At 46.5% G+C, this 26,842-nt stretch overlaps 1 protein-coding gene across 1 annotated transcript in view; it reads right to left on the bottom strand.

Moving 5' to 3' along the window:
* CWF19L2 (CWF19 like cell cycle control factor 2) overlaps positions 1 to 7,546 on the bottom strand; it is a 95,609-nt gene extending 88,063 nt beyond the window's left edge. Inside the window, exons 1-4 of the mRNA XM_075266118.1 lie at positions 7,355 to 7,546; positions 6,045 to 6,155; positions 2,447 to 2,563; positions 1,710 to 1,820 (exon numbers count right to left, since the gene is read on the bottom strand). Coding sequence (XP_075122219.1) covers positions 1,710 to 1,820; positions 2,447 to 2,563; positions 6,045 to 6,155; positions 7,355 to 7,447 — 432 coding nt within the window. The 5' untranslated portion in view covers positions 7,448 to 7,546. The remainder of the gene's footprint in view (positions 1 to 1,709; positions 1,821 to 2,446; positions 2,564 to 6,044; positions 6,156 to 7,354) is intronic.
* Positions 7,547 to 26,842: the final 19,296 nt, after the last annotated feature.

Here is a 26,842-nt window from a genome sequence, read left to right as displayed (position 1 = left end):
TTGCATACGTCACCTGTGACATCTCGAGTCCTTTCCTTAGGCTGCTGAGTGACCTCAGCGGTCACGTGCAATGAGGACTTCGACCAAAACAAGACCTGGGAGCAGAAGGACCATAGAGGTAGGCACCAGAAAACCAGGGACAGGGTAATAGGTTTTAATTTCCTTCTTCAGCTTCCCAGGCCTCCGTGCCAAAAACAGGTTATCCTGGATGATCCCTTTAAAGGTACATGCACTCTCAGTCCAGTTTAGCACACACGTCCTCCGAATATGAAGATGGGTGTAAGCCTCTGTGTGACACCTCCAGCGGCAGGAGCAGGAATGTAAAATGCAATATACTCAATTCTTTCTTTACCCTTCAAATCGCTCCCCAAACACACACCCACTGACAGCATTAGATGCTAATCTAAAATGTGAGGATACCATAGCCCCTATAATGACCCAGGTCACATTAGAGGAGTTATGTCACAAAGTTTTTAAAGGGATTCTATCATTAAAATCACATTTTTTCTCGATCACACGTAGGAATAGCCTTAAGAAAGGTTATTCTTCTCCTACCTTTAGATGTCTTCTCCATGCTGACGTTCGGTAGAAATCCCAGTTTTATCTGTATACAAATGAGTTCTCTCGCAGCACTGGGGGCGGGCCTCAGCGCTCAAACAGTACAGGGAGCATCCCCAATGATGTGAGAAAACTCTCCAGTGCCACTGCCATCTTCTTCTGGAACGGCCTCTCCCTGTGTCTTCTTCAGTCATGAGTTTCAATCTTCTAGGCCTCGGGCAGAGCAGACAGTGCATGCCCATGGCCACAAGAAAAATGGCCATTTTCTTGTGGCCCTTACACAGTAAACTGGTGTAAGCAGCCATTTTCTTGTGGCCTGTGGGCATGCGCAATCGGTTCTGCCCAAGGCCTGATGGCAGAGACGACTGCACATTCGTAGAAGTTTGAACCCAGCTCTGTAGGAAGACGCACAGAGAGGCCGTTCCTGAAGAAAATGGAGGCAGCGCCGGAGAGTTCTCCCACAGCATTGGGGACGCCCCCAGTGCTGCGAGAGAACTCATTTGAATACCGACAAAAACTGGGATTTCTATCGAACAGCGGTGCGGAGAAGACATCTAAAGGTAAGAGAAGAATAGCCTTTCTTAAGGCTATTCCTATGTGTGATCGAGAAAAAATGGGATTTCAATGATAGAATCCCTTTAACCTCTCATAGGATAGCATATAAGTACCTGATTAATGGGTGTCTGACCGCTAAGACCTCCACCATCCTGAGAACAGGAGAGTCTTTTCCCCCTGCTGTGCATTCAGATTGACCACCGCCAGGGTGAATGTGGGTGTTACTGGTCGCGGACGGCGCTCCCACCCATGCAAATGGGCACTGGAGATAGCCAAATGAATTGAATGAGAGCTCCAACCACCCTCGGTCGTACCCACATTCAGCCTGGCTTCGGTCAAGCTGAATGCAACGGGGGGAAGGGGAGGAACTCCCACAGGTCAGACCCCACCAATCAGGTATTCGGATAAATACCTTTCGTAGCATAACTTCTTTAACCTCTTAAGACCCCAATACCACCAGGAGGATACAGATTAACCCCTTCACTAGCCTAAACCACTAGGGGTGCAGACAGGTCCTGTTACTATATCTATGGGGGGAAAAAAATCAAAAACAAAACAATAATTGTAATTCTCATGGCCATGAAATGATAACATACCTGAGTTTCTGACCCGGTTTCCCTCACAGGGGACTCGCTTTGGATTTTCCATGCCTTTTTGTCACTGCTCGGCTGCGCCGCACCTGCCTCCACCCATTCACCGTCAGAATCCTGACCACGAGAGAACAAGACATGTACATGGAAAGCGTTACATACATACATATATACTTGAACAGACTGACCGTTACATATAGGGTACATGTACACTGCCTAACGGATGCGGTATTGTAGAAAAATAGCAGATTAGTAGATTTTGTGGATTATCGGAGGGCAAATTGGAAGACTTGGAATAGAGTAATACCGCCATTGTGTACTGCTATGACACCGTTTGTACATATTCTTACCCTAGGATTCGCCTCAAATTAGGAAAACATTAGTGAGACGTAGGGGACGAGGACAAACGGCAAGGTTAATTGACATAGACAAGGTCATCCGTGCGCAGTTTGTCGGGGGACATAGTTCTGGAGCGCTGCTAGAAAAATAATCTCCTTAATGGAGGTCTGCGAGCCCGCTACGGCAGGATAGCATCTCCTCCTATTTATTCAGGATTCATCTGTCACAGTAGGATTAATGGCACTGGAAGGAGAAATTACAGCAGGATAATGGCGGCCCTCGCAGAAAGTAAACACGCAGACTCCGCCGCCGCACTGTCTACTTCTATGGCTTGTAAATTAAATTACAGCACGACACCACACAGGGCAAAATCTACCTGCTGCCTCCCCTCCCCCTCCGCTTACCAAGGATGAACCGGCTGACGAGTCGTCGTTTTTCTCAGATTTGACGTTTTTGCTTTTCTTCTTCTTTTCTTTTTTAGATTTTTTGTCTTTTTTCTTCTTTTTCTTTCCTGAATTCTCCTGAAACAACACGGAGTACGTGAGCGCCATGGTTTCCCTTGTTCCCTCAGGTTCAAGAGGTTGTCCAACCCCACAGGATAGGTCATCAGTATGCGAGCTGTGGGGGGTCCAACACCCTGACCTAGGGCTTTTGCAATTATGACCAAAAATCGCAATTAATCTGGCCGTACTTTTTATAGTAACTATGTGTTGGGTGAACCTTGCAAGATTCGGTGCATGAGGTTTGTCTGGCAGTTTTGCACGGACCAAACAAGTCCAAACTGAAACTTTTATTATACTGAAGAGACCACAGAGTAATATTAGTGAAGGTCCATGAGAGGAGAGCAACCACAAAAAAAAAAAACAGGCTCAGTGGTTAGCACTGCAGCCTTGCAGCGCAGGAGTCCTGGGTTTGAATCCCGCCAGGAACAACATCTGCAATGAATTTCTATGTTCTCCCCGTGTTTGTGTGGATTTCCTCCCATTCTACCAAGACATACTGATAGGAAAAAATGTACATTGTGATTCCTATATGGGGCTCAATCTAAATAAAAAAAGGAAAAAAACAAACAAACAAAACAGTGTTACTCACCTCACGTGGGCTCCGGTGCATCTGCTGATCCTCTTCAGGCTTCCTGAATGAGGTCAGGGACCACTGAGACCTCCCATTGGACCTCAAAAGTCACATAGGTCATGCAACATCATGGCAATGGTGTAGCAATGCCACGTGACCACTGAGGCCCAATTACAAGACTCAGCGATCCCAGACGCCATTCAGGATGCCTGAAGAAGACAACGACTAGTGACAAAGCCCAGGGGAGGGAAGAAAAGCTATTTTTAAGTTTGCTCCCCTCCCATGGGCCTAGACTTATTATACTCTGTGACAACAATGTATAATAGTAGTCGGGAAGGAACTGCAGGTAAAATTTCATATTCATTATGATAAACAAAACAAAATAATCCTAACAAAATCGCATCTCTTATCCGGATTGACTGTCGGTTTCAGTTATTTTTCAATTAATTGCCCGGCCGTACCCTGAGCCCACACAGATTAGCTGTCAGAAGATATAGCAGCGAAGCAGTAGGGTGTGTAGGCTCTGCTATTCAGGTAATGGGAGCAGAGCCCTGTCCCCTGTATAGTGGTTGTCCCCATTACTTGAGTAGGAGAGCCTGCACACGCTCCCCATCCAATGTTATAGTTTCCAGCACCAACACCGCCGCTGCTGCTGATCTGTGTGGGGTCCCACAGATCACATATTGATGACCTATTCTATTGAGTAGTAAAATCCCTTTAATGAATTGCTCTGCGCTCTTATTTCGTCGTTATGATGGAACTTTAGGTGACTGTTTTTGACTCAAAGCATTTCAAAAGTGCCGCACGATTTTTTTTGCTTTTTGTCACCGTAACATTCTTCTGTCAACTGAGCTGTGCCAGGGTTTGTTTTCCGCACGATGAATTGACGTTTTCATTAATTCATTTGGGAGTACAAATGAATTTCTGAACAATTTTTATTTAATATTTAACCATTTAGATGGGATGAACAAAAGAAAAAAAAACAGCAATTCTGGGATTTACTTTTTCAAGGTAAGTACAATGTTCACCGCGAAGGCTGAATAACAGAATGTGCAAAATAACATGAAAAATGTATAGGTTATAGAAATCGGATTAGATTCCAAAATCTAGGTCAGCCATCTCTGCAGTTTCACTTGACATCTCTCGCGGTGAACTATAATGTACTTTACTCAAACCGACAGCAGGGTTTGTCCAGGACTGTGGAGAAGATAAATGGTCACTACCCTTTAATTGACGAAAATTAACAATTAATGACGCGGGTTAGTTTTGTACGTTAAACAGGTTGTCTGGGACAAATTAAAACTTTACCACTAAGCTAAACCTCCTCCTCCTGCCTACCTTCACATTTTCTGATTTCCTGGTGATGTTCCATTTCCTTTCCGGAGATGGAAGGCCACCAGTTCTCCTCTCTCTCCCCCCATCCCTCTCATACTAACCAACGCCGAGTTCTTCTGTTGGCCGTCACTTCCTACGCAAGAGAGCCGGAGCTGGAGGTGGCGCCTGCGCAATAGAACACCGGCAGAAGCAAAAAAGTAGCAGCATTCTATTGCGCATGCGTGGCTTCTGCCATTGTTCTATTGCGCAGGTCCAGTTCTGGATCCCAGGTAAAGAAGCAGAAGAGGGGACAGCGGCACTCCAAAGTCATCTTCAGGACGAGAAGACAGGTAAATATGATGTGGGAGGGGATTGAATTAGGTAGCTAGGAAGGTAGATAGGGCTTGTAGTCTGCAGGCTAGCTAGGGAAACAGGGTGGGGGTTGTGAGGGAGGAAGTGAGAGGGGGGATCGTCGTGAACTGCAATGTATCATGGTGGTTGTAGGCTAAGAGAGCAAGAAGCTATGCAAGAAAAAAAAAAACACCATGAGCTCCCAGAGAAAGCCAGAAATCACTCAAAAGAGGTAAACAGGTATTTGGGTGCACTTATTAACCCACTGATAGCACTAGCAGACGTTATTTTTTTTTGTCCGGAGAACCCCTGTAATGCTTGACGATTTTTTCTCGTATTTTACTACTCTCATCTTCCAAAATTCATATTTTACAGATAATACAGAGTACAGAGACTTAAACCAGGACTGTGTTGAATGGTGCCAGCAGAACCAGCTCAGGATTAATGCTGGGAAGACCAAGGAGATGGTGGTGGACTTTAGTAAACGGAGAAATGCTCTGACCCCGGTGGAGATCCAAGGGACATGTATTGAGATAGTCAGGACCTATAAGTATCTGGGCGTGCTCCTCAATAATAAAGTAGACTGGGCTGATCACCTGGAGGCGCTGCATAGAAAGGGCCACAGCAGACTCTACCTGCTCAGGAGGCTGAGGGCCTTCGGAGTCCAGGGGACACTTCTCAGGGCCTTCTTCAACTCTGTGGTTGCCTCAGCCATCTTTTTCGGTGTGGCCTGCTGGGGGAGTAGTATATCAACCAGGGACAGAAATAGACTTGACAGGCTGATCAGGAGGGCCAGCTCTGTCCTGGGGAGCCCCTTGGACCCAGTACAGGTGGTGGGTGACAGAAGGATACTGTCCGTGGTGACCTCCATGCGGGAGAACAAATCCCACCCCATGTATGGGACCTTGATGGCACTTAGCAGCTCTGTAAGTGACCGTCTGCTTCACCCCAAGTGTGAGAAGGAGCGCTATCGCAGGTCCTTCCTCCCAACCGCGACCAGGCTGTATAATCTACATCAGACCAAGCGTAGATCACTCCGCACAGAGAACTAATGATTATGACTATGAAGTCTTCCTTCTCCTCCTTAGCTGCTATGGACTCCTAGTATATCTTCTCTTCTCAGCTTATGTGTGTCTATGTCTGTAATATATTACTGTGTATTATCCTGTATCTGTATTACTATGCTGCTGTAACATGCTGACATTTCCCCACTGTGGGACTATTAAAGGATTATCTTATCTTATCTTTAACAGTCTGCATTACCTGTTCTATCTGCTGCAGGCGCTCAGTGACGTCATTCAGCATCCAGGTGTCCTCCCCTCGCAGACGTCTCTGCTCTTTCCTTTTCTCTTCTTTCTCATAGTCTTTCTTCGCCTGTATTGAAGACAGAGGAGGTTACACTTCCAACCATAAACAAAGAAAGAACAGCGATAATAGGCTGGGGCTACACAAGGGTCAACGGATCTCTAGAGCGTCACACTGTGACATCATATGGCTGTGACACAACAGTCCAACCCATTGGATTTTGGTCACATGTCAGGGATCTCAGTAGAAGTTGTAAGTGACCCGTCTATAATTTCAGGGTCTTTGCAGCCAAATCACAACTCTTACAATGAGTATAATCTGTTTGGCTGAGCCAGAAGCCACAAGAGTAACGGCCACATGACCTGGCCACGTATTATATGGCTGCCATTCATCTGTGGGGAAACCGTCTGTTCAATGATCCCTCTTTGGACTGTGACTATAATTTGACAACAGGATGCTCATAGATATGTGTGGTGTGTGTGTTGGGGCTTACGCTGAACGTGCACCGAACACGAGCTGAACAGAGACAAAAACAGATTCTAGGACCACAATATTAAACATGTATTATAAAATAATTGAGATTAATATTTGGCGCAGTGTTTGTTTAGTACCCAGATCACAGCACCGTAGCAGTCACCTTATCACCATGACAGTGGTTACTCAGTGTGGTCATGTGACACAGCGATATATCCTGGCACCCATTTGACATGGTAGTCAGTGGTTGCTCGGTGTGGTCATGTAACATGGCGGTATAGCCAGCCACCCATATGACATGGCGGTTAGTGGTTCCTCGAAGTGGTGATTTGACATGGTGGTCAGTGGTTGCCCGGTGTGGTCATGTAACATGGTGGTCAGTGGTTGCTCAGTGTGGTCATGTGACATGGCGGTATAGCCAGGCACCCATATGACATGGTGGTTAGTGGTTCCTCGAAGTGGTCATGTGACATGGAGGTCAGTGGTTGCTCAGTCTGCTCATGTGACATGGCGGTATAGCCAGGCATCCGTGTGACAATGCGGTCAGTGGTTGCTCGTTGTGGTCATGTGACATGGTGGTCTTTGATTGCTCAATGTGGTCATGTGACGTGGCGGTATAGCCAGGCACCCATGTGACATGGCGGGCAATGGTTGCCCAGTGTGGTCATATCATGTGACTGACAGACAGGGACGTGCAGAACTTTAGACAAGTATATTATACAGTCCACTTTCAGTAACATGGCAGACAGCCTGGTGCACCTGACAGACATCACACTACATTACGGCGCCATTACCTGAACCAGCAGCTCTTCCCTGGCTCGCCTCTTGCTCTCCTTTTTCTCCTCTATACTCCTCGCACTTTCAAAACTGCCCCCGTAGGCCGCCATTATTCTGCTGCCGTAAAGCGAGGACTGTGTATGTTTTTCTGTCGGCGCTGTATGTGACCCGCACAGTGATGCGTTCCAGCTGACAACTGGGCGCCGCCATGTGTGTACCCCCGGAAGTGGCAGGAAGCATCAGAGAGGACATGTTACTGCACCCTGTGTGTGAGCACTGCGCATGCGTACTAACCTGCGCGCTCACTGCTGTATATACTGTATAGAAATCACACAAATGGCTGTACAGTGACACCGACGGTGTCCTCAGCTCTAGCCATGGCTGGGGAAGTTATTAATATAATGTGTGTGTGTGTGTATATATATATATATATATATATATATATATATATATATATATAGTTCAGCAAACCTGAACATCTCACCATGGTGGTTTTCTACTGACTGAAACCAAGCAGCTGGAGGGACAATCATTTACCATTTATATAATGTTTCACATTTTTTTAATATGATTATAGTGCCATACAGTCCCAGATACAGTGTTGGCCAAAAGTATTGGCCCCCCCTGCAATACTGTCAGATAATACTCTTGTTCTTCCAGACAATGATTGCAAGCACAAACTCTTTGGTAATATCTTCATTTATTTTGCTTGCAATGAAAAAAACACAAAAGAGAATGAAAAAAAAGTCAAATCATTGATCATTTTACACAAAACTCCAAAAATGGTCCGGACAGAAGTATTGGCGCCCTCAGCCTAATACTTGGCAGCACAACCTTTAGACACAATAACTGCGCACAACCGCTTCCGGTAACCAGCAATGAGTTTCTTACAAGGCTCTGCTGGAATTTTAGACCATTCTTCTTTGGCAAACTGCTCCAGGTCCCTGAGATGTGAAGGGGGCCTTCTCCAAACTGCCACCAAGAGATCTCTCCCCCTCCCCCACAGGTGTTCTATGGGATTCAGGTCTGGACTCATTGCTGCCACTTTACAAGTCTCCAGGGCTTTCTCTCACCACCATTTTCTAGTGCTGACCTGAAGTGTGTTTTGGGTCATTGTCCTGCTGGAAGACCCCTGACCTCTGAGGGAGACCCAGCTTTCTCACACTGGGCCCTACATTATGCTGCACAATGTGTTGGTCGTCTTCAGACTTCATAATGCCATGCACACGGTCAAGCAGTCCAGCGCCAGAGGCAGCAAAGCAACCCCAAACCATCAGGGAACCTCCGCCATGTCTGACTGTAGGGACCGTGTTCTTTTCTTTGAAGGCCTCTTTTTTTCCTGTAAACTCTATGTTGATGCCTTTTCCTACTTTTGTCTCATCTGACCAGAGAACATTCTTCCAAAATGGTTTTGGATTTCTCAGGTAAGTTTTGGCAAACTCCAGCCTGGCTTTATGTCTCTGGGTAAGAAGTGGGGTCTTCCTGGGTCTCCTACCATACAGTCCCTTCTCATTCAGACGATGACAGATAGTATGGGGTGACACTGTTATACCCTCAGACTGCAGGGCAGCTTGAACTTGTTTGGATGTTAGTCGAGGTTCTTTATCCACCATCCGCACAATCTTGTGTTGAAATCTCTCGTCAATTTATCTTTTCCATCCACATCTAGGGAGGTTAGCCACAGTGCCATGGACTTTACACTTCTTGATGACACTGTGCACGGTAAACACAGGAACATTCAGGTCTTTGGAGATGGACTTGTAGCCTTGAGATTGCTCATGCTTCCTCACAATTTTGCTTCTCAAGTCCTCAGACAGTTCTTTGGTCTTCTTTCTTTTCTCCATGCTCAATGTGGTACACACAAGGACACAGGAAAGAGGTTGAGTCAACTTTAATCCATTTCAACTGGCTGCAAGTGTGATTTAGTTATTGCCACCACCTGTTAGGTGCCTCAGGTAAGTAACAGGTGCTGTTAATTACACAAATTAGAGAAGCAGCACATGATTTTTCAAACAGTGCCAATACTTTTGTCCACCCCCTTTTTTATGTTTGGTGTGGAATTATATCCAATTTGGCTTTTTGACAATTCTTTTTGTGGTTTTCCATTGAAGACAAATTAAAAGAAGATATTAATACCAAAGAATTTGTGCTTGTAATCATTTTCTGGAAGAAACTGAATATTATCTGACAGAATTGCAGGGGTGCCAATACTTTTGGCCAACACTGTATAGCCCATACAACTGCTGCACAGTATGGAAATACTCTATAAAGTGAAGGGTAATAATAAAAGATTCATGGGTCGACACTTGGGTCAAGTCAAGTGCAACGGAGAAGAAAATCTTTCTGTGAAATCCATGAGATGGCAGCTCCAAGTAAATGAAATGAAGAAATTGGAGGAGGTAATTGTAGAGGAGAGTGATCCCGGTAAGATGCTTTCATCAGTCTGCCAGATGTCAGTGGCACTCTGATATAAAAGGGGGCATAGGACAGCCCTTATCACCACAGTGGTGTAAATACTTCTCGCTAATACCGGGCTTATTGCACTCATCCCCGGGAGGTTGGCTAAAGTAATGTTCCTCCATAAGTCAAGGTCACACAATGCTGCGAAAGGAACAGAAGAAAATGAGAAATCAATAGTGGCTTTATTCCTTGGAAGAAGACCCTGACGCTTCTTAGAAATGTCCTGTACTTCAGCATGGAACCTAAATCCTGGTCATTACACCAAAGCGTTGGGACTGGCTATAGAACATTAAGAACAAGATTTCTAGCCTGGGCCCCGAATCAAAATCTATAACACGTCTTCTCCTACCACGCAACATTTTTAATACTGTGTAAGCCGATGGCCAGCAAAATAATGGAGGGGGTGTACATCTCGCCCAGACTGCTCAGGTGGGCAAGATGAGAGAAAGTCCAGGAATGACTTGTTCTCAGCAGACAGCTTTTGTCTGCTGAGCATTTTGCTACATGCTCAGTATTGGGCTGGATTTTTTAGGAATGACAGGTAGGTTGGCAGTGGGATCTGTCATTCCACCCCCTCCAGTCCACACATTGTAGATGTTTCTGTGCCAGCTGCTGTGGATTGTCCTCATCAGTGAGGTTTCAAAGGTCAGCTCCAGCAGCAAGACTTTGGACAGAGCTGGGCTGCAGGGTCAGATGGAAGGTTACACTGTAGGAGCTGTGTCTGGGACCATTCAATTTTTCTATTGAATCTGCTATTATAGGTGAGGTAACCTATTGATGTGTGTAGTTAGAGCCTAGCCGGGCAGGGATTTGTTTTGTTTTGTTTTTTTTGTCTTTTTTTTTTTGTTGCTGCACTCTCTTGTTTCTTGTGGAGAAAAAATAAAACTCTACCTTTTTGGACTAAGAATCTGGACTTGTGTGTCTATGCCACCCCACCTAGCAACCTCAGACCCTGACAACTGGTATCCTTTTATAGGGCTTGAGGGACCTCAGAACCCCCTGTAGGCCGCCATAGGCTGTCAAGACCTTGGTAAATAAATACCTGGGCAACAGAAGCCAGTGCGAATGGAAGGGCGACAAATCGGAAATGTCGCAAACCTATCTCCAAACGAAGAAACTGCTGATGTCATGGTGCGCTGATACCCTATTTGAGGATTACCCAGGTGAAGGAGAGGACCATGATCAGTAGGAAGGCTTCCTGGGACGGCTCCTGGAGCTGGAACAGGAAATATGAGGATGCATCGGAGGATCCCTAGAAGTCGCCGACAGAGCAGCCATCTGGAATGGCTAGTTAAGCCTGGAAACGGTCGCCTATAGCCTGGGAGAGTGAGACCCCCCCAATCCGGAGATGGCTGAACTGGAGAGGGACCAGGAGGTTCTTGAACTGGCAGTGGCAGAAACAAGCGGGGTCATCGGTCTATCCGGCCGCAGATGCAACAAGTGAAGACAGGTGACCAGTGAGGGGCTCAAGGGTGCGACTAGTGTGGTGTACATGCTGAAGACCCCCTTGCACCTAAAAGAAAGAATAAAATAAAAACTATGTAAAACAGAAAGACCTGAGTCAGGTCGGGTCTGTCTCCGGCATTGCCCGGAGACGGAGCCAACAATCTTTTTGTTCTACTAGTGCAGTGGTTCTTAACCTTTAGGTACCGAACCCACCAGTTTCATCAGCACATTCACCGGACCCTTCTTTAGTGATAAACCAAATATGATTTATTTCCAAATTCAAGACATAGGTATATGGTTTTTTTTACTGGTACACAAAATGAACCATGCATAGGGTTCGATCGAACCCTGGTTAAGAACCACTGTAGGCCGGGGTAATACCCACAGTGTCCCCCAGTGAAAATTAGGTGAGAAAATAAAAATGCCATAAAAATAAAACTTTATGTTTTATTTATGAAAAAAGAGGCAAAAATTATTTGAATAACCCCCCCCAAAAAAAAAAATTATGACCATGAACCAGGGAAACCGGCCCGTTGACGAAGAAGTTCATCTCCGGCCATATTAGTGATTAGTCTAGGACAGGGGTGCTCACACTTTTTTGGCATGTGAGCTACTTCCTAAACTGACCAAGGCAAAAGATCTACTACCCACTTCTTGAGGGCGGAGCCAGGGTGTGTCTGTGGGCGGGACCGGGGGCCGGCCTGTGGGCGGGGCCTGGCTTGTGGGCGGGGTCGGCGTGGAGCGTGAAAGCAGGAGACAATGGCGTTCTGTGGCTGCCCAGGGATCCCTGCTGTCTGCTTGTTCACAGCGCAGGCTGAGAGTTATCTCTGGACACTGGTAGGCTGGGGCTGCGGCAGCCCCGCCCGCCAGTGTCCGGAGCTGACTCTCAACCTGCGCTGTGAAGAAGCAGCACCCTGGCTCCCAAAATCCCTAAGAGCGGGGAGCGCATCATCCCCCGGAGCTGCTGCTGCCCGGCCTGCAAGTGTCCGGAGTGCTTGTTCACAGCAAAGGCTGAGAGTCGACTCTCAGCCTGCACTGTGAACAAGCCGACACCGGGGATACCATTGCTGCACCCCGCGATCGACCCATACGTCCTTTGCGATCGACCAGTAGATCGCGATCGACGTATTGGGCACCCCTGATCTAGGACCCCTTCAACGAAATTCTGACACATTTTTGGATAAGCTCCTTTGGCAAAGTATATTGTACAATGTCGGATCAGCTGGAACAGGTTGGCGCGGAGGTGACACAACACAAGGAGAATACCTGAGCTTGCCATTCAGCGGAACAATGTGCTCATTACCTGAGCGCTGACAGCCGGGCGCGCTACTTGTCAGAATAAATTACTTCTTTTTTCCTTGCAAGCAACGTGGCTTCGCTTAATATTCAAAACATATCAGGCCGCAATCGATGTCTCAGTCCCTCAACCAAGGAATCTCATTACGTTTTCAACTAATCCATGAAATCGCGAGGCCGCCCCGCGTACAGGTTCTCGCCGTCATCCGGAGGCGCAGTTCATCGGCTATTATGGAAATGACAGAATGCACAGGAGAGAACTTTCCATTGAATCGCTGAATAATGAAGCAAATAGCTTTGTCATTGAACAATTTCCTTTAAGAATCAAATATTTCTCCCGACATCCTAGATAAGTGATTTTTATCAGATCTTTTGTGTAGAAAACGTTTTCTTTCAAACCTTCTCGTTCTCGTTCCCCCCCCCCTCCCCCCATTTTATTTCAAGCTGTGCAATTGAGCAATTTGAGGATCATTAGTCAGAAATGCAGATAAAACACCATTTTCTCCGGATAAAAGGACATTTTTCGACTTAATACATCACTTTTATGGCCGCCTCTAAATCTGCTCGGCGCAATCAATAAAGTCGTCACCTTTGAGAGAATCTTCCTTCCACATGAGATCACACGTTCCTGTGTTGTTTTTCGTCTTCCTCTGGATGTCACTGGCAGAATGAAGCTGAATAATAGAGTTATATCAAGAGGGTAAGTCCATTAGAAATCTTATCATATTCCAGAATCCAATTAAAAAAGAAAGATTAAAGCGCCCGAAATGTTAAAATAAGAGCAGATGACATTACATGCAGATGAAGGCAGGAGAAGAATGAAGGAGACAAAATATGGGTTATTTTTTGAAGATTTTCTTTTTACTTTTACTTTAAAAAAAAAAAAAAAGTAATATATCCTGCAATTTTTACTCTGACTACTAAGCCTATAAACATCAAAGAAAAAAATATATTTTTCCCATGGCGGTGAAGAAAAATTAAAAGAGCCAAGTTGACTTTCTGGGGGGTGAAAACATAAAAAACTATATCAATTTATTATCCCTGGAATCATACTGACCCATAGAATACAAAGCCCATAAGGATGTTGCACAAACACACTTTTTCTCCAATTCTACCCCATTCTTAAAGAGCACCTTTCACCACTTTTGGGCACATGCAGTGTTATATACTGCCAGAAAGCCGACAGTGCGCTGAGTTCAGCACACTGTCGGCTTTCCCGATCTGTGCCCGGTGTGAAGAGCTTACGGTGCCGGTACCGTAGTGCTCTATGGTCAGAAGGGCGTTTCTGACCATTAGCCAGAGACGTCCTTCTGCCTCGCGGCGCCAATCGCGCTGTGCTGTGGAGCGGGGAGGAACTCGCCCCTCCCGCTCCTGATAATGCTCGTCTATGGACGAGTACTGCAAGCAGAGGGAGGGGGCGTTCCTCCCGGCCCCACAGCACAGCGCGATAGGCGCCGCGAGGCAGAAGGACGTCTCTGGCTAATGGTCAGAAACGCCCTTCTGACCATAGAGCACTACGGTACCGGCACCGTAAGCTCTGTACACCGGGCACAGATCGGGAAAGCCGACAGTGCGCTGAATTCAGCGCACTGTCGGCTTTCTGGCAGTATATAACACTGCATGTGCCCGGATATGGTGAAAGGTCCTCTTTAATATTTTTCCAGTTTCCCAGCACATCATATGGAATAGTATATGGTACCATTAAGAAGTACAATTTATCCCACAAAAATTAAGCCCTCATAGGGCTGCTTGCATGGAAAAATGAAAAAGTTATGGCTCTTGGAAGGCGGGTGTCGAAAATGAAAATCACAAATGGAAAAATGGCTGTGACAGGAAGGGGTTATCCAGTTTCTAAGGTCTCGTTAACATCTGCGTTGGTATTCCGTTCTGAGGAGTCCGCATGAGGCAGCATTGGCAAGTGCTGTGCAGTGAAAGCACTAGACTAGAATGGGGTCTGTGTGCTTTCTGCACGGTCTCTGCACGAGTCATGCGAACAGGAAAGTAGATCGTGAACTACTTTTCTGTCCGCATGCTCTGTGCGGAAAGCACACAGACCCCATTCTAGTCTATGGGGTCCGTGTGCTTTCACTGCACAGCACTTGCCAATGCGTTCGGTAGTCTGTTCAGGGCGGTCCCCATGCATAAAAATGCATGAAAAAATAAAAACTACACGAAAATAAATCCTTCCATCAATCCTTTCTATCGCCGAAAAAAGATGCAAAAATTTTGAAAATGAATGTTATCCATCTCAAAACTGCATGTACGGAAAAAAAAAATTAAAAAACATGTGCGGGCCCGATTCAGGGGAAAATGGGCTGGTCCTGAACTGGTTAAAAAAAACTCAAGTAATTACAGGATTAAAGAGAAGGTAAAATCTCTGCCCCATAATGAGTAATGATAAGGTCTCGTGCACACATCCTTAGGAAAATGATGGTACCATATGGCGCTAAATATGGGTGCAGCGTGCAGCTTCGGTTGGATACTGTATGGTTATCATTGATTGATCTGTGTCCATACGGCAACTAATGGAGCATGTCAGGGTTAGCGTAGAAAAAAAACCTTGCAAAATGATACGGTAGCGACAAATGGGGAACGGAAACCATAAGATAATATCAGCACCATATTATGTGTCCGTGCCGCGCATGACTAATACAGAGCCATAATACAAGAGCATGAGACGCTAAGGGCCTGTTCGGATGTCAGAAAATAAGAGGACCTTTCATGTCTTTGGACACATGTGGTTTTATACGGCTTTCCTGTAATGTGCCTCAGGGTTTTTAAAGAGAACTTTTCACCACGACAACTCTCTGCATCCCTCAATAGCAGCTGCCCCACTGATTCCAGAACAGTTGGATTTGTTTCTCTAGCCCCCACCATTCCTGAGCAATCATTTCTGATAATGTCAGCACAATGATGATGTCTGGTGGGCGGTCCCAGGCTGTCTACTCCAGTGCAGGACCGCCCACCTGACAACAGACAGCATAATTGTGCTGAAACTAACAGAAACGATTGCTCGGGAATGGTGGGGGATCACTGTGTTAATAGTCAATTAACCAAATGAAGTGAATGAGGTAAAGAGGAATGTAAATACCATCAATATTGGGTGTGACCTTTGCCCTTTGGGGGAGGAGTCCTGGAAGTGATGATCTGGCCCCCGCAGAGCCCTGATCTCAACATCATCCAGTCTGTCTGGGATGCCATGAAGAGACAGAAGGATTGGAGCATGCCAACATCCACAGAGGATCTGGGCTTAGTTCTCCAAGATGGTGGGGACAACCTCTCTGCCTCGGGGCTGGAGATAATGGCACCAATCTCTGGGCGTTCCTGACAGTCTAGCTGGGCTGCGAGTCCATAGACTAGTACTAGAGGCGCCGTGTCAAAAATTATACCTACGCCAGTGGTTTTCCCATAGGTTTAATGGAAGCAGAAAGTCTGCACTGGAAACCTCTGCGAAATTTCTGTGAAAAGCACTGCGGGAAAAACCTGTTATGTGTTGCCACCGCGGTTTTTCCTGCAGCGCTTTCTTGCTGTGGCCCACAAAGTGAGGTCTTAGGCCTCACATCTGCGTCAGACTCAGGGGAGTCTGTATGGTAGTCCGAAAGGACTACCGAATGCATTGGCAAGCGGTGTGCAGTGAAAGCCCTCGTAGACTATAATGGGGTCTGTGTGTTTTCCGCACAGTCTACGCACGAGTCATGCGGACAGGGAAGTAGATCGTGAAGTACTTTTCTGTCCGCATGTTCTGTGTGAAAAGCAAATGGACTCCATTATAGTCTATGGGGTCCATGTGCTTTCAATGCCAATGCATTCCGTAGTCCCAGGGGTGAACCTAGGGTTTCTGCCGCCTGAGGCCCCGGGGGCGGGGAGAAGCGGAGGGGGCAGGGCCTAGCAAAGGGGGTGGGGCCGAATGGAGCGAGTGTCGTTAGCAGGCAGAGAGCAGGCAGGGAGAGGACCTGCTCTCTGCCTGAGCGTGAGGGGCGGCTGCTGGAGCAGTGATGCGTCCACAGGGCCACCCCAATCCACCGCTCGGTGACGGTGACGCTAAGCCAGTCCAGGACAGCTTGTCCTGGACTGGCTTAGGTCAGCAAAAATGCCGCCCTCCCCCGGGGCCCCGGCATAGCGCCGCCTGAAGCGGTCACTTCAGGTCGCCTCATGGTTCCCCCGAACAGATTACTTAGCCTGAAGCAGCCAGTAGTGCAAGGATATGGGGATGGGACCAGCCCAAAAGCACCACAATCACCCTGTCAGGATACGGAGTCGCCGCGGTCTCCTTGCTGCGCGGCGTCTCCCTGGGAGACGTGTTAGGAGTTCTATTGGGTGTGCTTAGGTCATTAAGGGTTAATCTTTTCCTTGCTTTCAGTCTCCATGTCATTAGCCATCAGGTGTGTTCTCTGCTGCTATTTAATCCCCACCCAGGCATGGATCCTTGCCAGCCATTCACTTTGTGTTTCCTGGTCCCCCTGCTCAGTCTGATTCCCTGTCTGTTTGTATTCCATATGTTTCTTGGTTTTTAGACCCGGCTTGTATTTTTGACTATCCCTTGTCTTTTGATTTGGTACCTTTTATTATATCTCCTGGCTTGACCTCTTGCTCGTCTGACCTCGCCTTCTCTTCTGTGTCTTGCTGGGACTTGTGGTCCTCTCTGGTTCCATGCTGTTTAGTCTTTTGTTTTGCATTGCATTTACACTGTGCTTTCTGTTTAGGTGTGACCCCGTGACTCCAGTCCCTAGGACTTTCAGGGCCTCCTCTTCCCTTATCCTAGCCACCGGCTAGAAGGTTAGGAGCCGTGGTAGGCGCACTTCAATTAGGAAGTGCATTGGTCTGCCTCATCTCAGATATTACAGCATAGTTATAGCCACAGGGCCTGCGACCCCTTTTGTCATTAGTTGCACAGTGTTGCTTTCCCAGCTGTGTCACTTTGCACTGCCTGACCCTGACTCCAATCCTTACACACCCATTACATGGTCCTTTTCCCCGAAGCATAACATAGCTCCCATAGAAATCAATAATCCTAAAAATGGTTACAGTACAAACCGTCACACGCACATTTTCTACTCTATACATTTATCAGCAATTTTCTTCTACATTTTTGTTCCGCCGGCTCTATGACAGCGCTCAGCGGAAAGTCAGCCATTTGTACGCATTCCCTCCAAAAACAAATTCATCTAAACAATCCGAATCCCAGCAGAAAGGCCTCCAATTGCGATCACATGCCCCGCAAGAAAATAATATATTGTACGAGAACACATAAAAATAAACACTTGTTATTTCTGGACAAATCATTCGCACAACAGCTTTCCTTTGCGATATTCATTGCAGGCTATTGGTGTGACCTGTCATTGACTCCTGCACATAACAGTTTCCATTAAGTGAGCAATTTCCACTGATCACAGGCTGGTTTTGTAACACGGCCCAATCTGTTTTACCGCAAATAAATAATTCAGGTTTTGCAGGCGGCTTCTGATTATTACATTGAGAAATGAAGCTGGAAGTTACTTTCTAACCACAGGCTCTGTGGCTTCGTTGTACAAAACCGATGTCAGATCTCTGGAGGCTCTCGGTACAGCATTGGCTGAGACAGAGGGGTAACTAAAAGCTTGAGGGCCCTGGTATAAAAGCTAATCTTTGCCCCCTTTTCCCACAGAACGTCCCCTTACAACCATCAGCCACGTCCCATCTGTATATGTTAGCAATATCTACATTTGACTTTTCTTCTCTTTCTAGCCCAGACCACCATGACTGTACACACAAGCTTCCCATCCTCTGTCTGTGCCTCCCACCTAGACACTATTCTTCTATTTGTGCCACAGAATCCCCCTTGACAATATCCTGACCATAGACTCCTTTTGGTATTGAAATGTTACTTTTCTGGTTTGTGCACCAGAGGCCGGGGGTAATAAATTTACTGCCATCAAAGGAAAGGTTGACCTGTGGGCCCCCCATGGCTTAGGGGCTCATCGGTAGCCGTGACTCTATAGTTACACCAGTGCTTATGGGCTCCTAAGGCTTCTGGGTCCAGATTGGACTGTATCCTCTGCACTCTCTCAAGGCACATACCGTATATACTCGAGTATAAGCCGACCTGAATATAAGCCGAGGCCCCTAATTTTACCCTAAAAAACTGGGAAAGCTTATTGACTCGAGTATAAGCCTAGGGGGGAGATGCAGCAGCTACTGGAAAATTTCAAAAATTAAAATGGTTTTTGGGTGCAGTAGTTGCTGGGTGCTGGGGAAGGGGAGGGGGTGTTTTGGTTGTCTGTCTGCCCCTTCCCTGAGCTTGAGGACTGTTTTCTTTCCCCCACGTGGAATTCAGCCTGGCTGTATATAGGGGATCTGCAGTGCTCCTATTAACCCCTTCCTGACGGAACAGGAGCACTACAGATCCCCTATATTCAGTAGACCGGGCACTGTCAGACACAGGGATACCTAATGTGTTTGTGTTTCACAGTCATTTTCTACTTGTATATGTATTCTAGGGAAAGGAGGGATTTACAACCTTTATTTATTTTATTATATTTTTTAAAGTTTCTTTTTTTTCACTATTCTATGGGAGATTCTATACATTACTATTGCGGCTGGTCATAGAACTCCCCCCTCCCAAAAAGAATTTTTTTTTTTTTTTTTGCTTGACTCGAGTATAAGCCGAGGGGGGCTTTTTCAGCACAAAAACTGTGCTTAAAAATTTGGCTTATACTCGAGTATATACAGTAGCTAGTTTGTAAGTTGGTCTATCCAGAATAACTGGAGTAGTTCTTCTGGCTTGGCTATTCATCCCAGATTATGCCCTTGGGTTTCTTTTGAAAACCAGGTGTTAATTTATAGGGAGCTACATTCCAATAGGTGGCGCTAGGAGCAAATTATTCTTTTTCACCAATGAGTTGTTATTTGTATTCCTGACCTTTTTAAACATCAGCAATTACAATTACTGTACCTTAGGAGGATCCCCAGGTTGTAGTCCCCAGAATTGACACATATTTGCATCATAAGTGCTGATGCAGTAATAACCTAGTATGGAATGGGGCTATGGCCCATCACCAGTAGAATGGTCATTGTAGAACATGCCAGAGGAGAAGAAAGAAGTGAAGTCAGGAATGGAGCAAATGATCACAGCCAAGGGTAGAGTGACAGATGCCAGATTTAAAATTTTAAGGGTGCGACAGAAACAACATTAAGAAATAAGAATAAGGTCAGAGTCGATCCGAAGTGAAAGCCAGGAACAATAGTGAGGAACAAGAGCCAGGACAGGGTATAAACCCCAATAAGAAAGCATGGCACAGAAGGGTGGTTCCCCTTTTAAAAGGTGGTCATCTTTGGGTGCCAGTCACTTTGGCAATCTGATACCTGTTTGAAAGTTGAGCAGTAGGAAAACAGGAACCAGAGCAGGAAGTTTCTTACCAACTAGACATGGCAAGGTGAAAAAGAAAGGTTAATAATATTGGATTGATGGATCTGACTCCAGGATCCCAAATAATCTACTAAACACAGGGGCCATGGTGATCCACTATTGTGTTGTCTGTGTAATGCAGGATAGGTCCTCCATAGCAAGAGGGTCTCCTTGTAACCGCTCTCCATTTTGGATGATAGATGAGGGCCCTGAATCGTAAAACTCCTTTCTATCAATGTAAAATTTCCAGATAGAGAATTTACACCAATGGGTACCACGGCCACCTGTAAAATAACAGAATGGAGAGTCCTATGAAAGTTTGTGAGTTTGCATGTTTGTGGGCTTGTGTGTTTGGATGTTTGTTCCTCAATCACACTCGAACAGCTGAATGGATTTCCTAGAAATTTCACACACACCTACATATTGGCCAGGAAGGGGTAATAGGCTACTTTAAAAGTGTCTCACTCACCCCAAAACGCCACCGCGACCCTCCAAAGTTGTCGCCTCTTCCACTGTCGGCCTGGGCATGACGTCAGAGGAGGTAGTTAGACGCCACTCCTATTGGTGCATGGCGGTGTGTGGGCGGGATAGGGAGCCAGCACAGCGGCCCATAGGTTGACACCAAATTGTGGGCGTGACATGCCGCCCGGCCACACATTGCCTCAGGCCGGCGTAGCATGCAGCAGCGCACCCGGCCCGGGAGGTGCTGGTGGTAGGGGTTAGAGAGGGGGCTGGGGGGTCGAGTTTCACACCAGAGGGCAGAAGGCAAGTAGGGGGAAGGGGGGCCAGATTGCACATGTGGAAAGGGGGGGAGGATAACCGAGAGCACGGGTGGGTGGTGCTGGGGGGAAGGGGTAGATGTAGGAGGTGACTGTAACTCTGAAGGGGGAAAGGGGGCCGGGAACGCGGGTGGGGGGTAAGGGGAGAGCCGGGGGTGCAGGTGGAGGGAAAGGGGAGGGCCGGAGGTACAGCAGCGGGGCCGTGGGGTCCTGGCCCACAACGCTGTGGGAGGTGACCGTGCTGGCCACAAGAAAAGGGCCGTGGGGGCCACGGGCCATGCTGCAGGTGGATCGCGCAAGGGTGAGGGGACAGTGGAAGAAGTCGCGGGTTATAGCTAGTATAGTATAGTTTAGTGAATCCCAACAGGGCTGCCCTGCCCACCAGGGGACTGCAAGACTTGGGAAGATGACCACATGCCTTCATGCAACATTATTTGTGTCCTGGGGGTAAAAATTATTTGGTAGTGGTTCCCCGAGTCTGAAAAGTTGGCAAACACTGGTATCGAGTGGTGGTTAGCTCTCCGAACACAAGAAGCAGCGTTGACTCCAACCAAGGCCCAACCTTTGAGGACCTGCTGTATGGAGAATGTAGAACAGAACTTTATAAATAACTCGTGTTGAATACAGCTGCCTCTCCTGTAAATGTTCACTTGTACTTTAGTCATTTATCTGTAGAAGCCTTGACGCTTTATTACCCAGCCGTACAAGCGATCTCCACCAGCAGGCTCTGAACGTATGGAACAGCGGGTTTCCAGGCTTTGGTCTGCAATCAATCTCTCGAAAGGTCATTCACACTTATTTTCTACCTCCTTTTTTTTGTTCTCTACAAGACACCATTCAAGAAGAATGACAAGTTATGTCAGCGGGATTTGGCAAGGAATTACAAAAGATTACACAGAGTTTAGAAGTGTAAAGGCAAAGTCAATTTAGGCATCATGGAGTAGACAATGACAAAAATACCCTCCTCCACCCATAATAGGGCTCTCTATTATGGACACTTATATGACAGGTAGATAAATGGACATACAGAAGATTAGAACATGCGGTCTGGTTATCATTTTGTGCAGAGTTTCTTCTACGGTCTTTACAGTATTGTGCAAAAGTTTTAGACAGACCTTGAAAAAGTGAGAACGCTTTCCGAAATAGAAGGGTCAATTATCAAAATGAAGTAAATGAAGAAAAGAGAAATGTAAATCCCATCAATATTTGGTGTGACCTTTGCCTTCTCGGACAGTGTTTGAAGGGACTCGGCAGAGAAGTTGTTCCCGCCATCTTGGAGAACTAGGCACAGATCTTCTGTGGATGTCGGCTTGCTCCAATCCTTCTGTCTCTTCATGTCATCCCAGACAGACTGGATGATGTTGAGATCAGGGCTCTGCGGGGGCCGGATCATCACTTCCAGGACTCCTCCTCCAAAGGGCAAAGGTCACACCCAATATGGATGGTATTTACATTCCTCTTTACCTCATTCACTTCATTTGGTTAATTGACTATTAACACAGTGAACCCCCCACCATTCCCGAGCAATCGTTTCTGTTAGTTTCAGCACAGTTATGCTGTCTGTTGTCAGGTGGGCGGTCCTGCACTGGAGTAGACAGCCTGGAACCGCCCACCAGACATCATCATTGTGCTGACACTATCATAAATGATTGCTCAGGAATGGTGGGGGCTACAGAAACAAATCCAACTGTTCTGGAATCAGTGGGGCAGCTGCTATTGAGGGATGCAGAGAGTTGTTATGGTGAAAAGTTCTCTTTAAAAACTTGTCTGTACATGATAGAATACAAGATTCAACCATCCATATAGTTATTACTCATGGTTTGACCCAGGAGTTAGAGCAACACGGGGACTCGAAACATCATCTAAAAACAAGCGTTAGTTTTGCTTTTATGTCATGTGACGCTCAGGAGAAACCATAGAATGGCGCGCAAATTGAAAATTTCTGCTCCATTGGGCTTTATTACATCTAGTTCCTTGCTCTCATGGAATTTACTTATCTTTGCTGGACATCTGCTCTGATCATCCTGTAACATGGTGACGCATTTCCATGTCTTTTTGGCTACACCGCCGCTTATGAAACAAGCAATGATTTGGTTTTCGCATCTTCTTGCTCCATTAACACCCTATGGATTCCCATGTGGCCGCACTGACTGATCTCGCCCCTGTTGGCTATGTTGCAGTAGCATCTGGAAGTCATCAAGGAAATAAAATGCACGAAATGGGATCTTGTGCAAAAAAAATCCTAGAACTTAATAAGATGTTGGCTGCGGTTAGTGTGATGTCTCCAGGGAGGATGAACATCTGACAGCCAAAGAAGGAAGACTTCCAGCGGCGAAGCAGGTCCAGGTAATCGTCATCTGTTCCCTTATCCGTAGTGTTTCCCTCAGAGACATACTTATATAAACATCCGATAATCCAGAAAATCCAACACTGATTAACCCCTTAGCCCCCTGCCCACCATCTTTGGACAGGTGGCGGTAATGGGACGCAGTCTGCATCTTTTGGCTTCACTGCAGTAACAGGGGCGTGAACGATTCACTGCGCGTTCCTGCTCTTAGAACAAGTTATAGCAGCTCCTAACCTTAAAGGGATTCTACCATTAAAATCCTTTTTTGTCTAGATAAGACGTCGGAATAGCCTTTAGAAAGGCTATTCGTCTCTTACCTTTAGATGTGATCTCCGCCACGCCGTAACTTCCTTAGAATACCATTTTTTACTGGTATGCAAATTAGTTCTCTCGCAGCGATGGAGGCGGGCCCCAGCGCTGGAAATGTGATGGGGGCGTCCCCACTGCTGCTCGAGAACAGGCTCCAGTGATGCCTCTATCTTCTGCTGGATACTCCCCTTCTTTCTTCGGTGTCACCTCCGACGCCTGCGCAGTTGGCTCTGCCAGTAACACACTAGTAGAGCCGACTGCGCATGCGCGCAATTGCGGCGTCTGAACTATGGCCACAGACATGCGCAGTCGGCTCTACTACCCAGTCCTGGGTACCTCCAAAGTAACCCAGGAAAACTTTGCAGACTTTTCTGTGAAAAACTGCGTTTCCACCGCGGTCTTTTCTGTAGTGTTTTTTGGCTGCGACTCGCTATGTGGTGCCTTATCCTTAATGTCTGTTGCTTGTATCCTTAGACAAATGAGATCGCTGGACATAACTAACAGTAGTGTATATCCACCCTCATACTAGGTTCGCACCGGATGGGTCCAAAAAGACGGAAACCTTGTCCTCTTAATAAGCATTTACACGTGGAAACCCATGGACCCCATACACCATAATGGAGTCTGTTGGGTTTCTGCCGATTTTATACTGAAACCCGCACAGTCCTCCTTACAGGTCCTTTCTCTCTACCAATTTTAAGCAGAGCCTCCAACACTGGTGTGAATACAGCCTTACTGTATATTATAGGAATGAGGAACAAGAATGGCGCGCTCCCTAAGAACCCATTGAACGAACAGCCGACCGCCGTGCTTTGTAAGTGTGGCGTTGGATTGGTTGATCAGTCTTTGTACTTCGATTAATGATAAGCGTAGTTGGTATTATCTGAGATCGATGGGCAGCGTCCACTGGCTTCACGACTCAACAGAGTTGATGGAACGCAGACTGTGGTAACGATGAGAAGTTTATTGGTACAAATAAACTTCTCATTGTTACCACTCGTGTTTACCGCATCTTACTGTACTGAGAGAGAGCGCGCATCCTGGTCCAATTTTTGGGACTCCAGTTCCCTAATACCACAGTCCAGCCTTACTGTGTCATCTATAACTGAATGGTAAATGTCTTTTATATTAAAAAAAAAAAAAAAAATCGCTGTTGTTTGTCTCTTGTATTGTCAAGATCTTATCAACTCACACAATAAAGTAAACCAGATTTATTTATTTCTCTTACTTGTATAACGCCAACTTAATCTGGGGGTGGGGTGTTCTTTACTGTACATGTCGCCTGCCTCAGGGAGAAATGCAAAATGTGCTGCAGCCATAATGTGGCTATTGGTAGCAAGAAAACGGATAGGACATCATGTATGAAGGCTTATAGAGCCAGAGAACAGATTGCACATATCTCAACCTCTAATGAAAACTCAGGTACCCTGAAAATAGCTGTCAGCCGAATGCTCCTGTCTTGCGCGAGTCCCCCAAGAACATGCACAGTCACCTCAGCCAAGCAGTACATGAGTACTAAACGGGGAGGAAGGGAAAGAGAAAGTCACTGCCAGGCTTATCTCCCCAAGGACAGTAGGATTGGCATTGGGGCAAGAGTTGGGAGGCCCCATACTCATGAGATGGTTGACTGTGGGAAGAAACATGAAACAGGTCTAGGTACACCCTGAAGCAAATATACACAGTCCAGTCCTATTAATGTGACCACCGCCTACTTTTGATATAAACGTTATATAACCAATCGCAGAAGGCACGTGTCATCAGCCATCTGGGTGCACTCATCATTGTGGAAGGCACGATGGATCAACACAAGTATGCATCTATCCTTGCAGACCATGTTCACCCCTACATGTGAATTGTTTTTCCTCAGGATGATGGCATCTACCAGCAGGACAATGCAACGTGTCATAAAGCTCGCAGTGTACGTGTGTCGTTAGAGGAGCACCAGGATGATTTTTCGGTACTCCCTTGGCCAGCAAATTCTCCGGACTTGAACCCAAACGAGAATCTGTGGGACCACCTCGATAAGGTTGTTCGCGCCATGGATGCTCAACCATGTAACCTAGCACAGCTGGCCACGGCTGGAGTCGGCATGGCTCAACATCCCAGTGATCATCATCACAACATCCCCTCTCTTCCTGCACGTCTCGCAGCGGTCCGCTCTGCCAAAGGGGGTTATTCTGGATTTTGACAGGTGGTCACATTAATGTGACTGGACTGTGTATCTTCACAATACTCTGAACCTATCTGGTCAGAGTAGTGGGACACCCACAGATCCTTATAGACCAAGCGTTTAGTGTTCCAAATCCATCCGTACCCACAATAAAATAAAATAAAAATCCCTTATACTTACCTAGAGATGAGACCGATGAGTCTCATCGGACTACTGTCTGGTGCTCCCGGCGCCTGCGCAATTCTTCAGTGAAGCCGAGGACGTACATGCTGGTTTCTTTGCGCAAGTGCCAGAAGTACGGCGCATGTGCACTGAAGCTAAGGTGCAGGGTTCTGGCTGCAGTGAAGAAGTACACAAGTATGGGGAGTATAAAGGTTTTAAGAAGGCAATTTGGAACTCTAAATTCCATAAGCACCAGTTTAGTTTCCCAAATAATCCTGACAGATTCCCTTTAAGTTCTGCATAACATGGGGACTGGTCTGTCTATAATTTCCCCAAATGACAAAGATTTTGCTGCTTGGCTAAGAGTCTCGAGTCTGCAACAGTCCTCAGAATTAGCAGGGGGTATAATGGTAGGAGTATTAAAGGTTTATGACATATCCTATTGGTACAGCAGGTAATAAACATCCCTTTAAATGAATACCTCAATAACACCTCAGAAATCTTGTTCTTGTGATCCGTGGATTTTATTTCTTGTAAGATCATGCCACCTAGTGCCCGCTGAGGGACTGAGCTTGCAAATGGTATCACATGATATAAGGATCTATCGGAATCACATTTTTTTATTTGACTTAAAAATGATAAAATCTAAAAAAAATACATAATGTCATCAGTCCGATAATAAGGGAGCCATAAAAGGGGATGTCTAGGATCAAAATAAGTTATAAAATATTAGAGCAGCGTTATGTTCCCTGCCCAGATCTTTGTCAGTCTCTACTTCCTGATCCCATCTGACACACAGGAAACGGCTGATCGGTCACACTGCCAAGATGGACCAGAAAGCAGAGATCGGCAGGGAACCAGAGCAGCATCGGAACAGGAGTTGCAAGAAAATAGAACCTTCTAAAACAGGGGTGCCCAATACGTCGATCGCGATCTACCGGTCGATTGCCAAGGACGTATGGGTCGATCGCGGGAGGCAGCCAGGGATCCCCGGTGTCTGCTTGTTCACAGTGCAGGCTGAGGGTCGACTCTCAGCCTGCGCTGTGAACAAGCACTCCGGACACTTGCAGGCCGGGCAGCAGCAGCTCCAGAGGATAACGCGCTCCCCGCTCTTAGGGATGGAGGGAGCCGGGATGCTGCTTGTTCACAGTG

The sequence above is a fragment of the Leptodactylus fuscus genome, chromosome 2 (genome assembly GCF_031893055.1).
Source record: "Leptodactylus fuscus isolate aLepFus1 chromosome 2, aLepFus1.hap2, whole genome shotgun sequence".
NCBI classification, from domain to species: domain Eukaryota; kingdom Metazoa; phylum Chordata; class Amphibia; order Anura; family Leptodactylidae; genus Leptodactylus; species Leptodactylus fuscus.
This window is presented reverse-complemented; position numbering and strand designations above follow the sequence as displayed.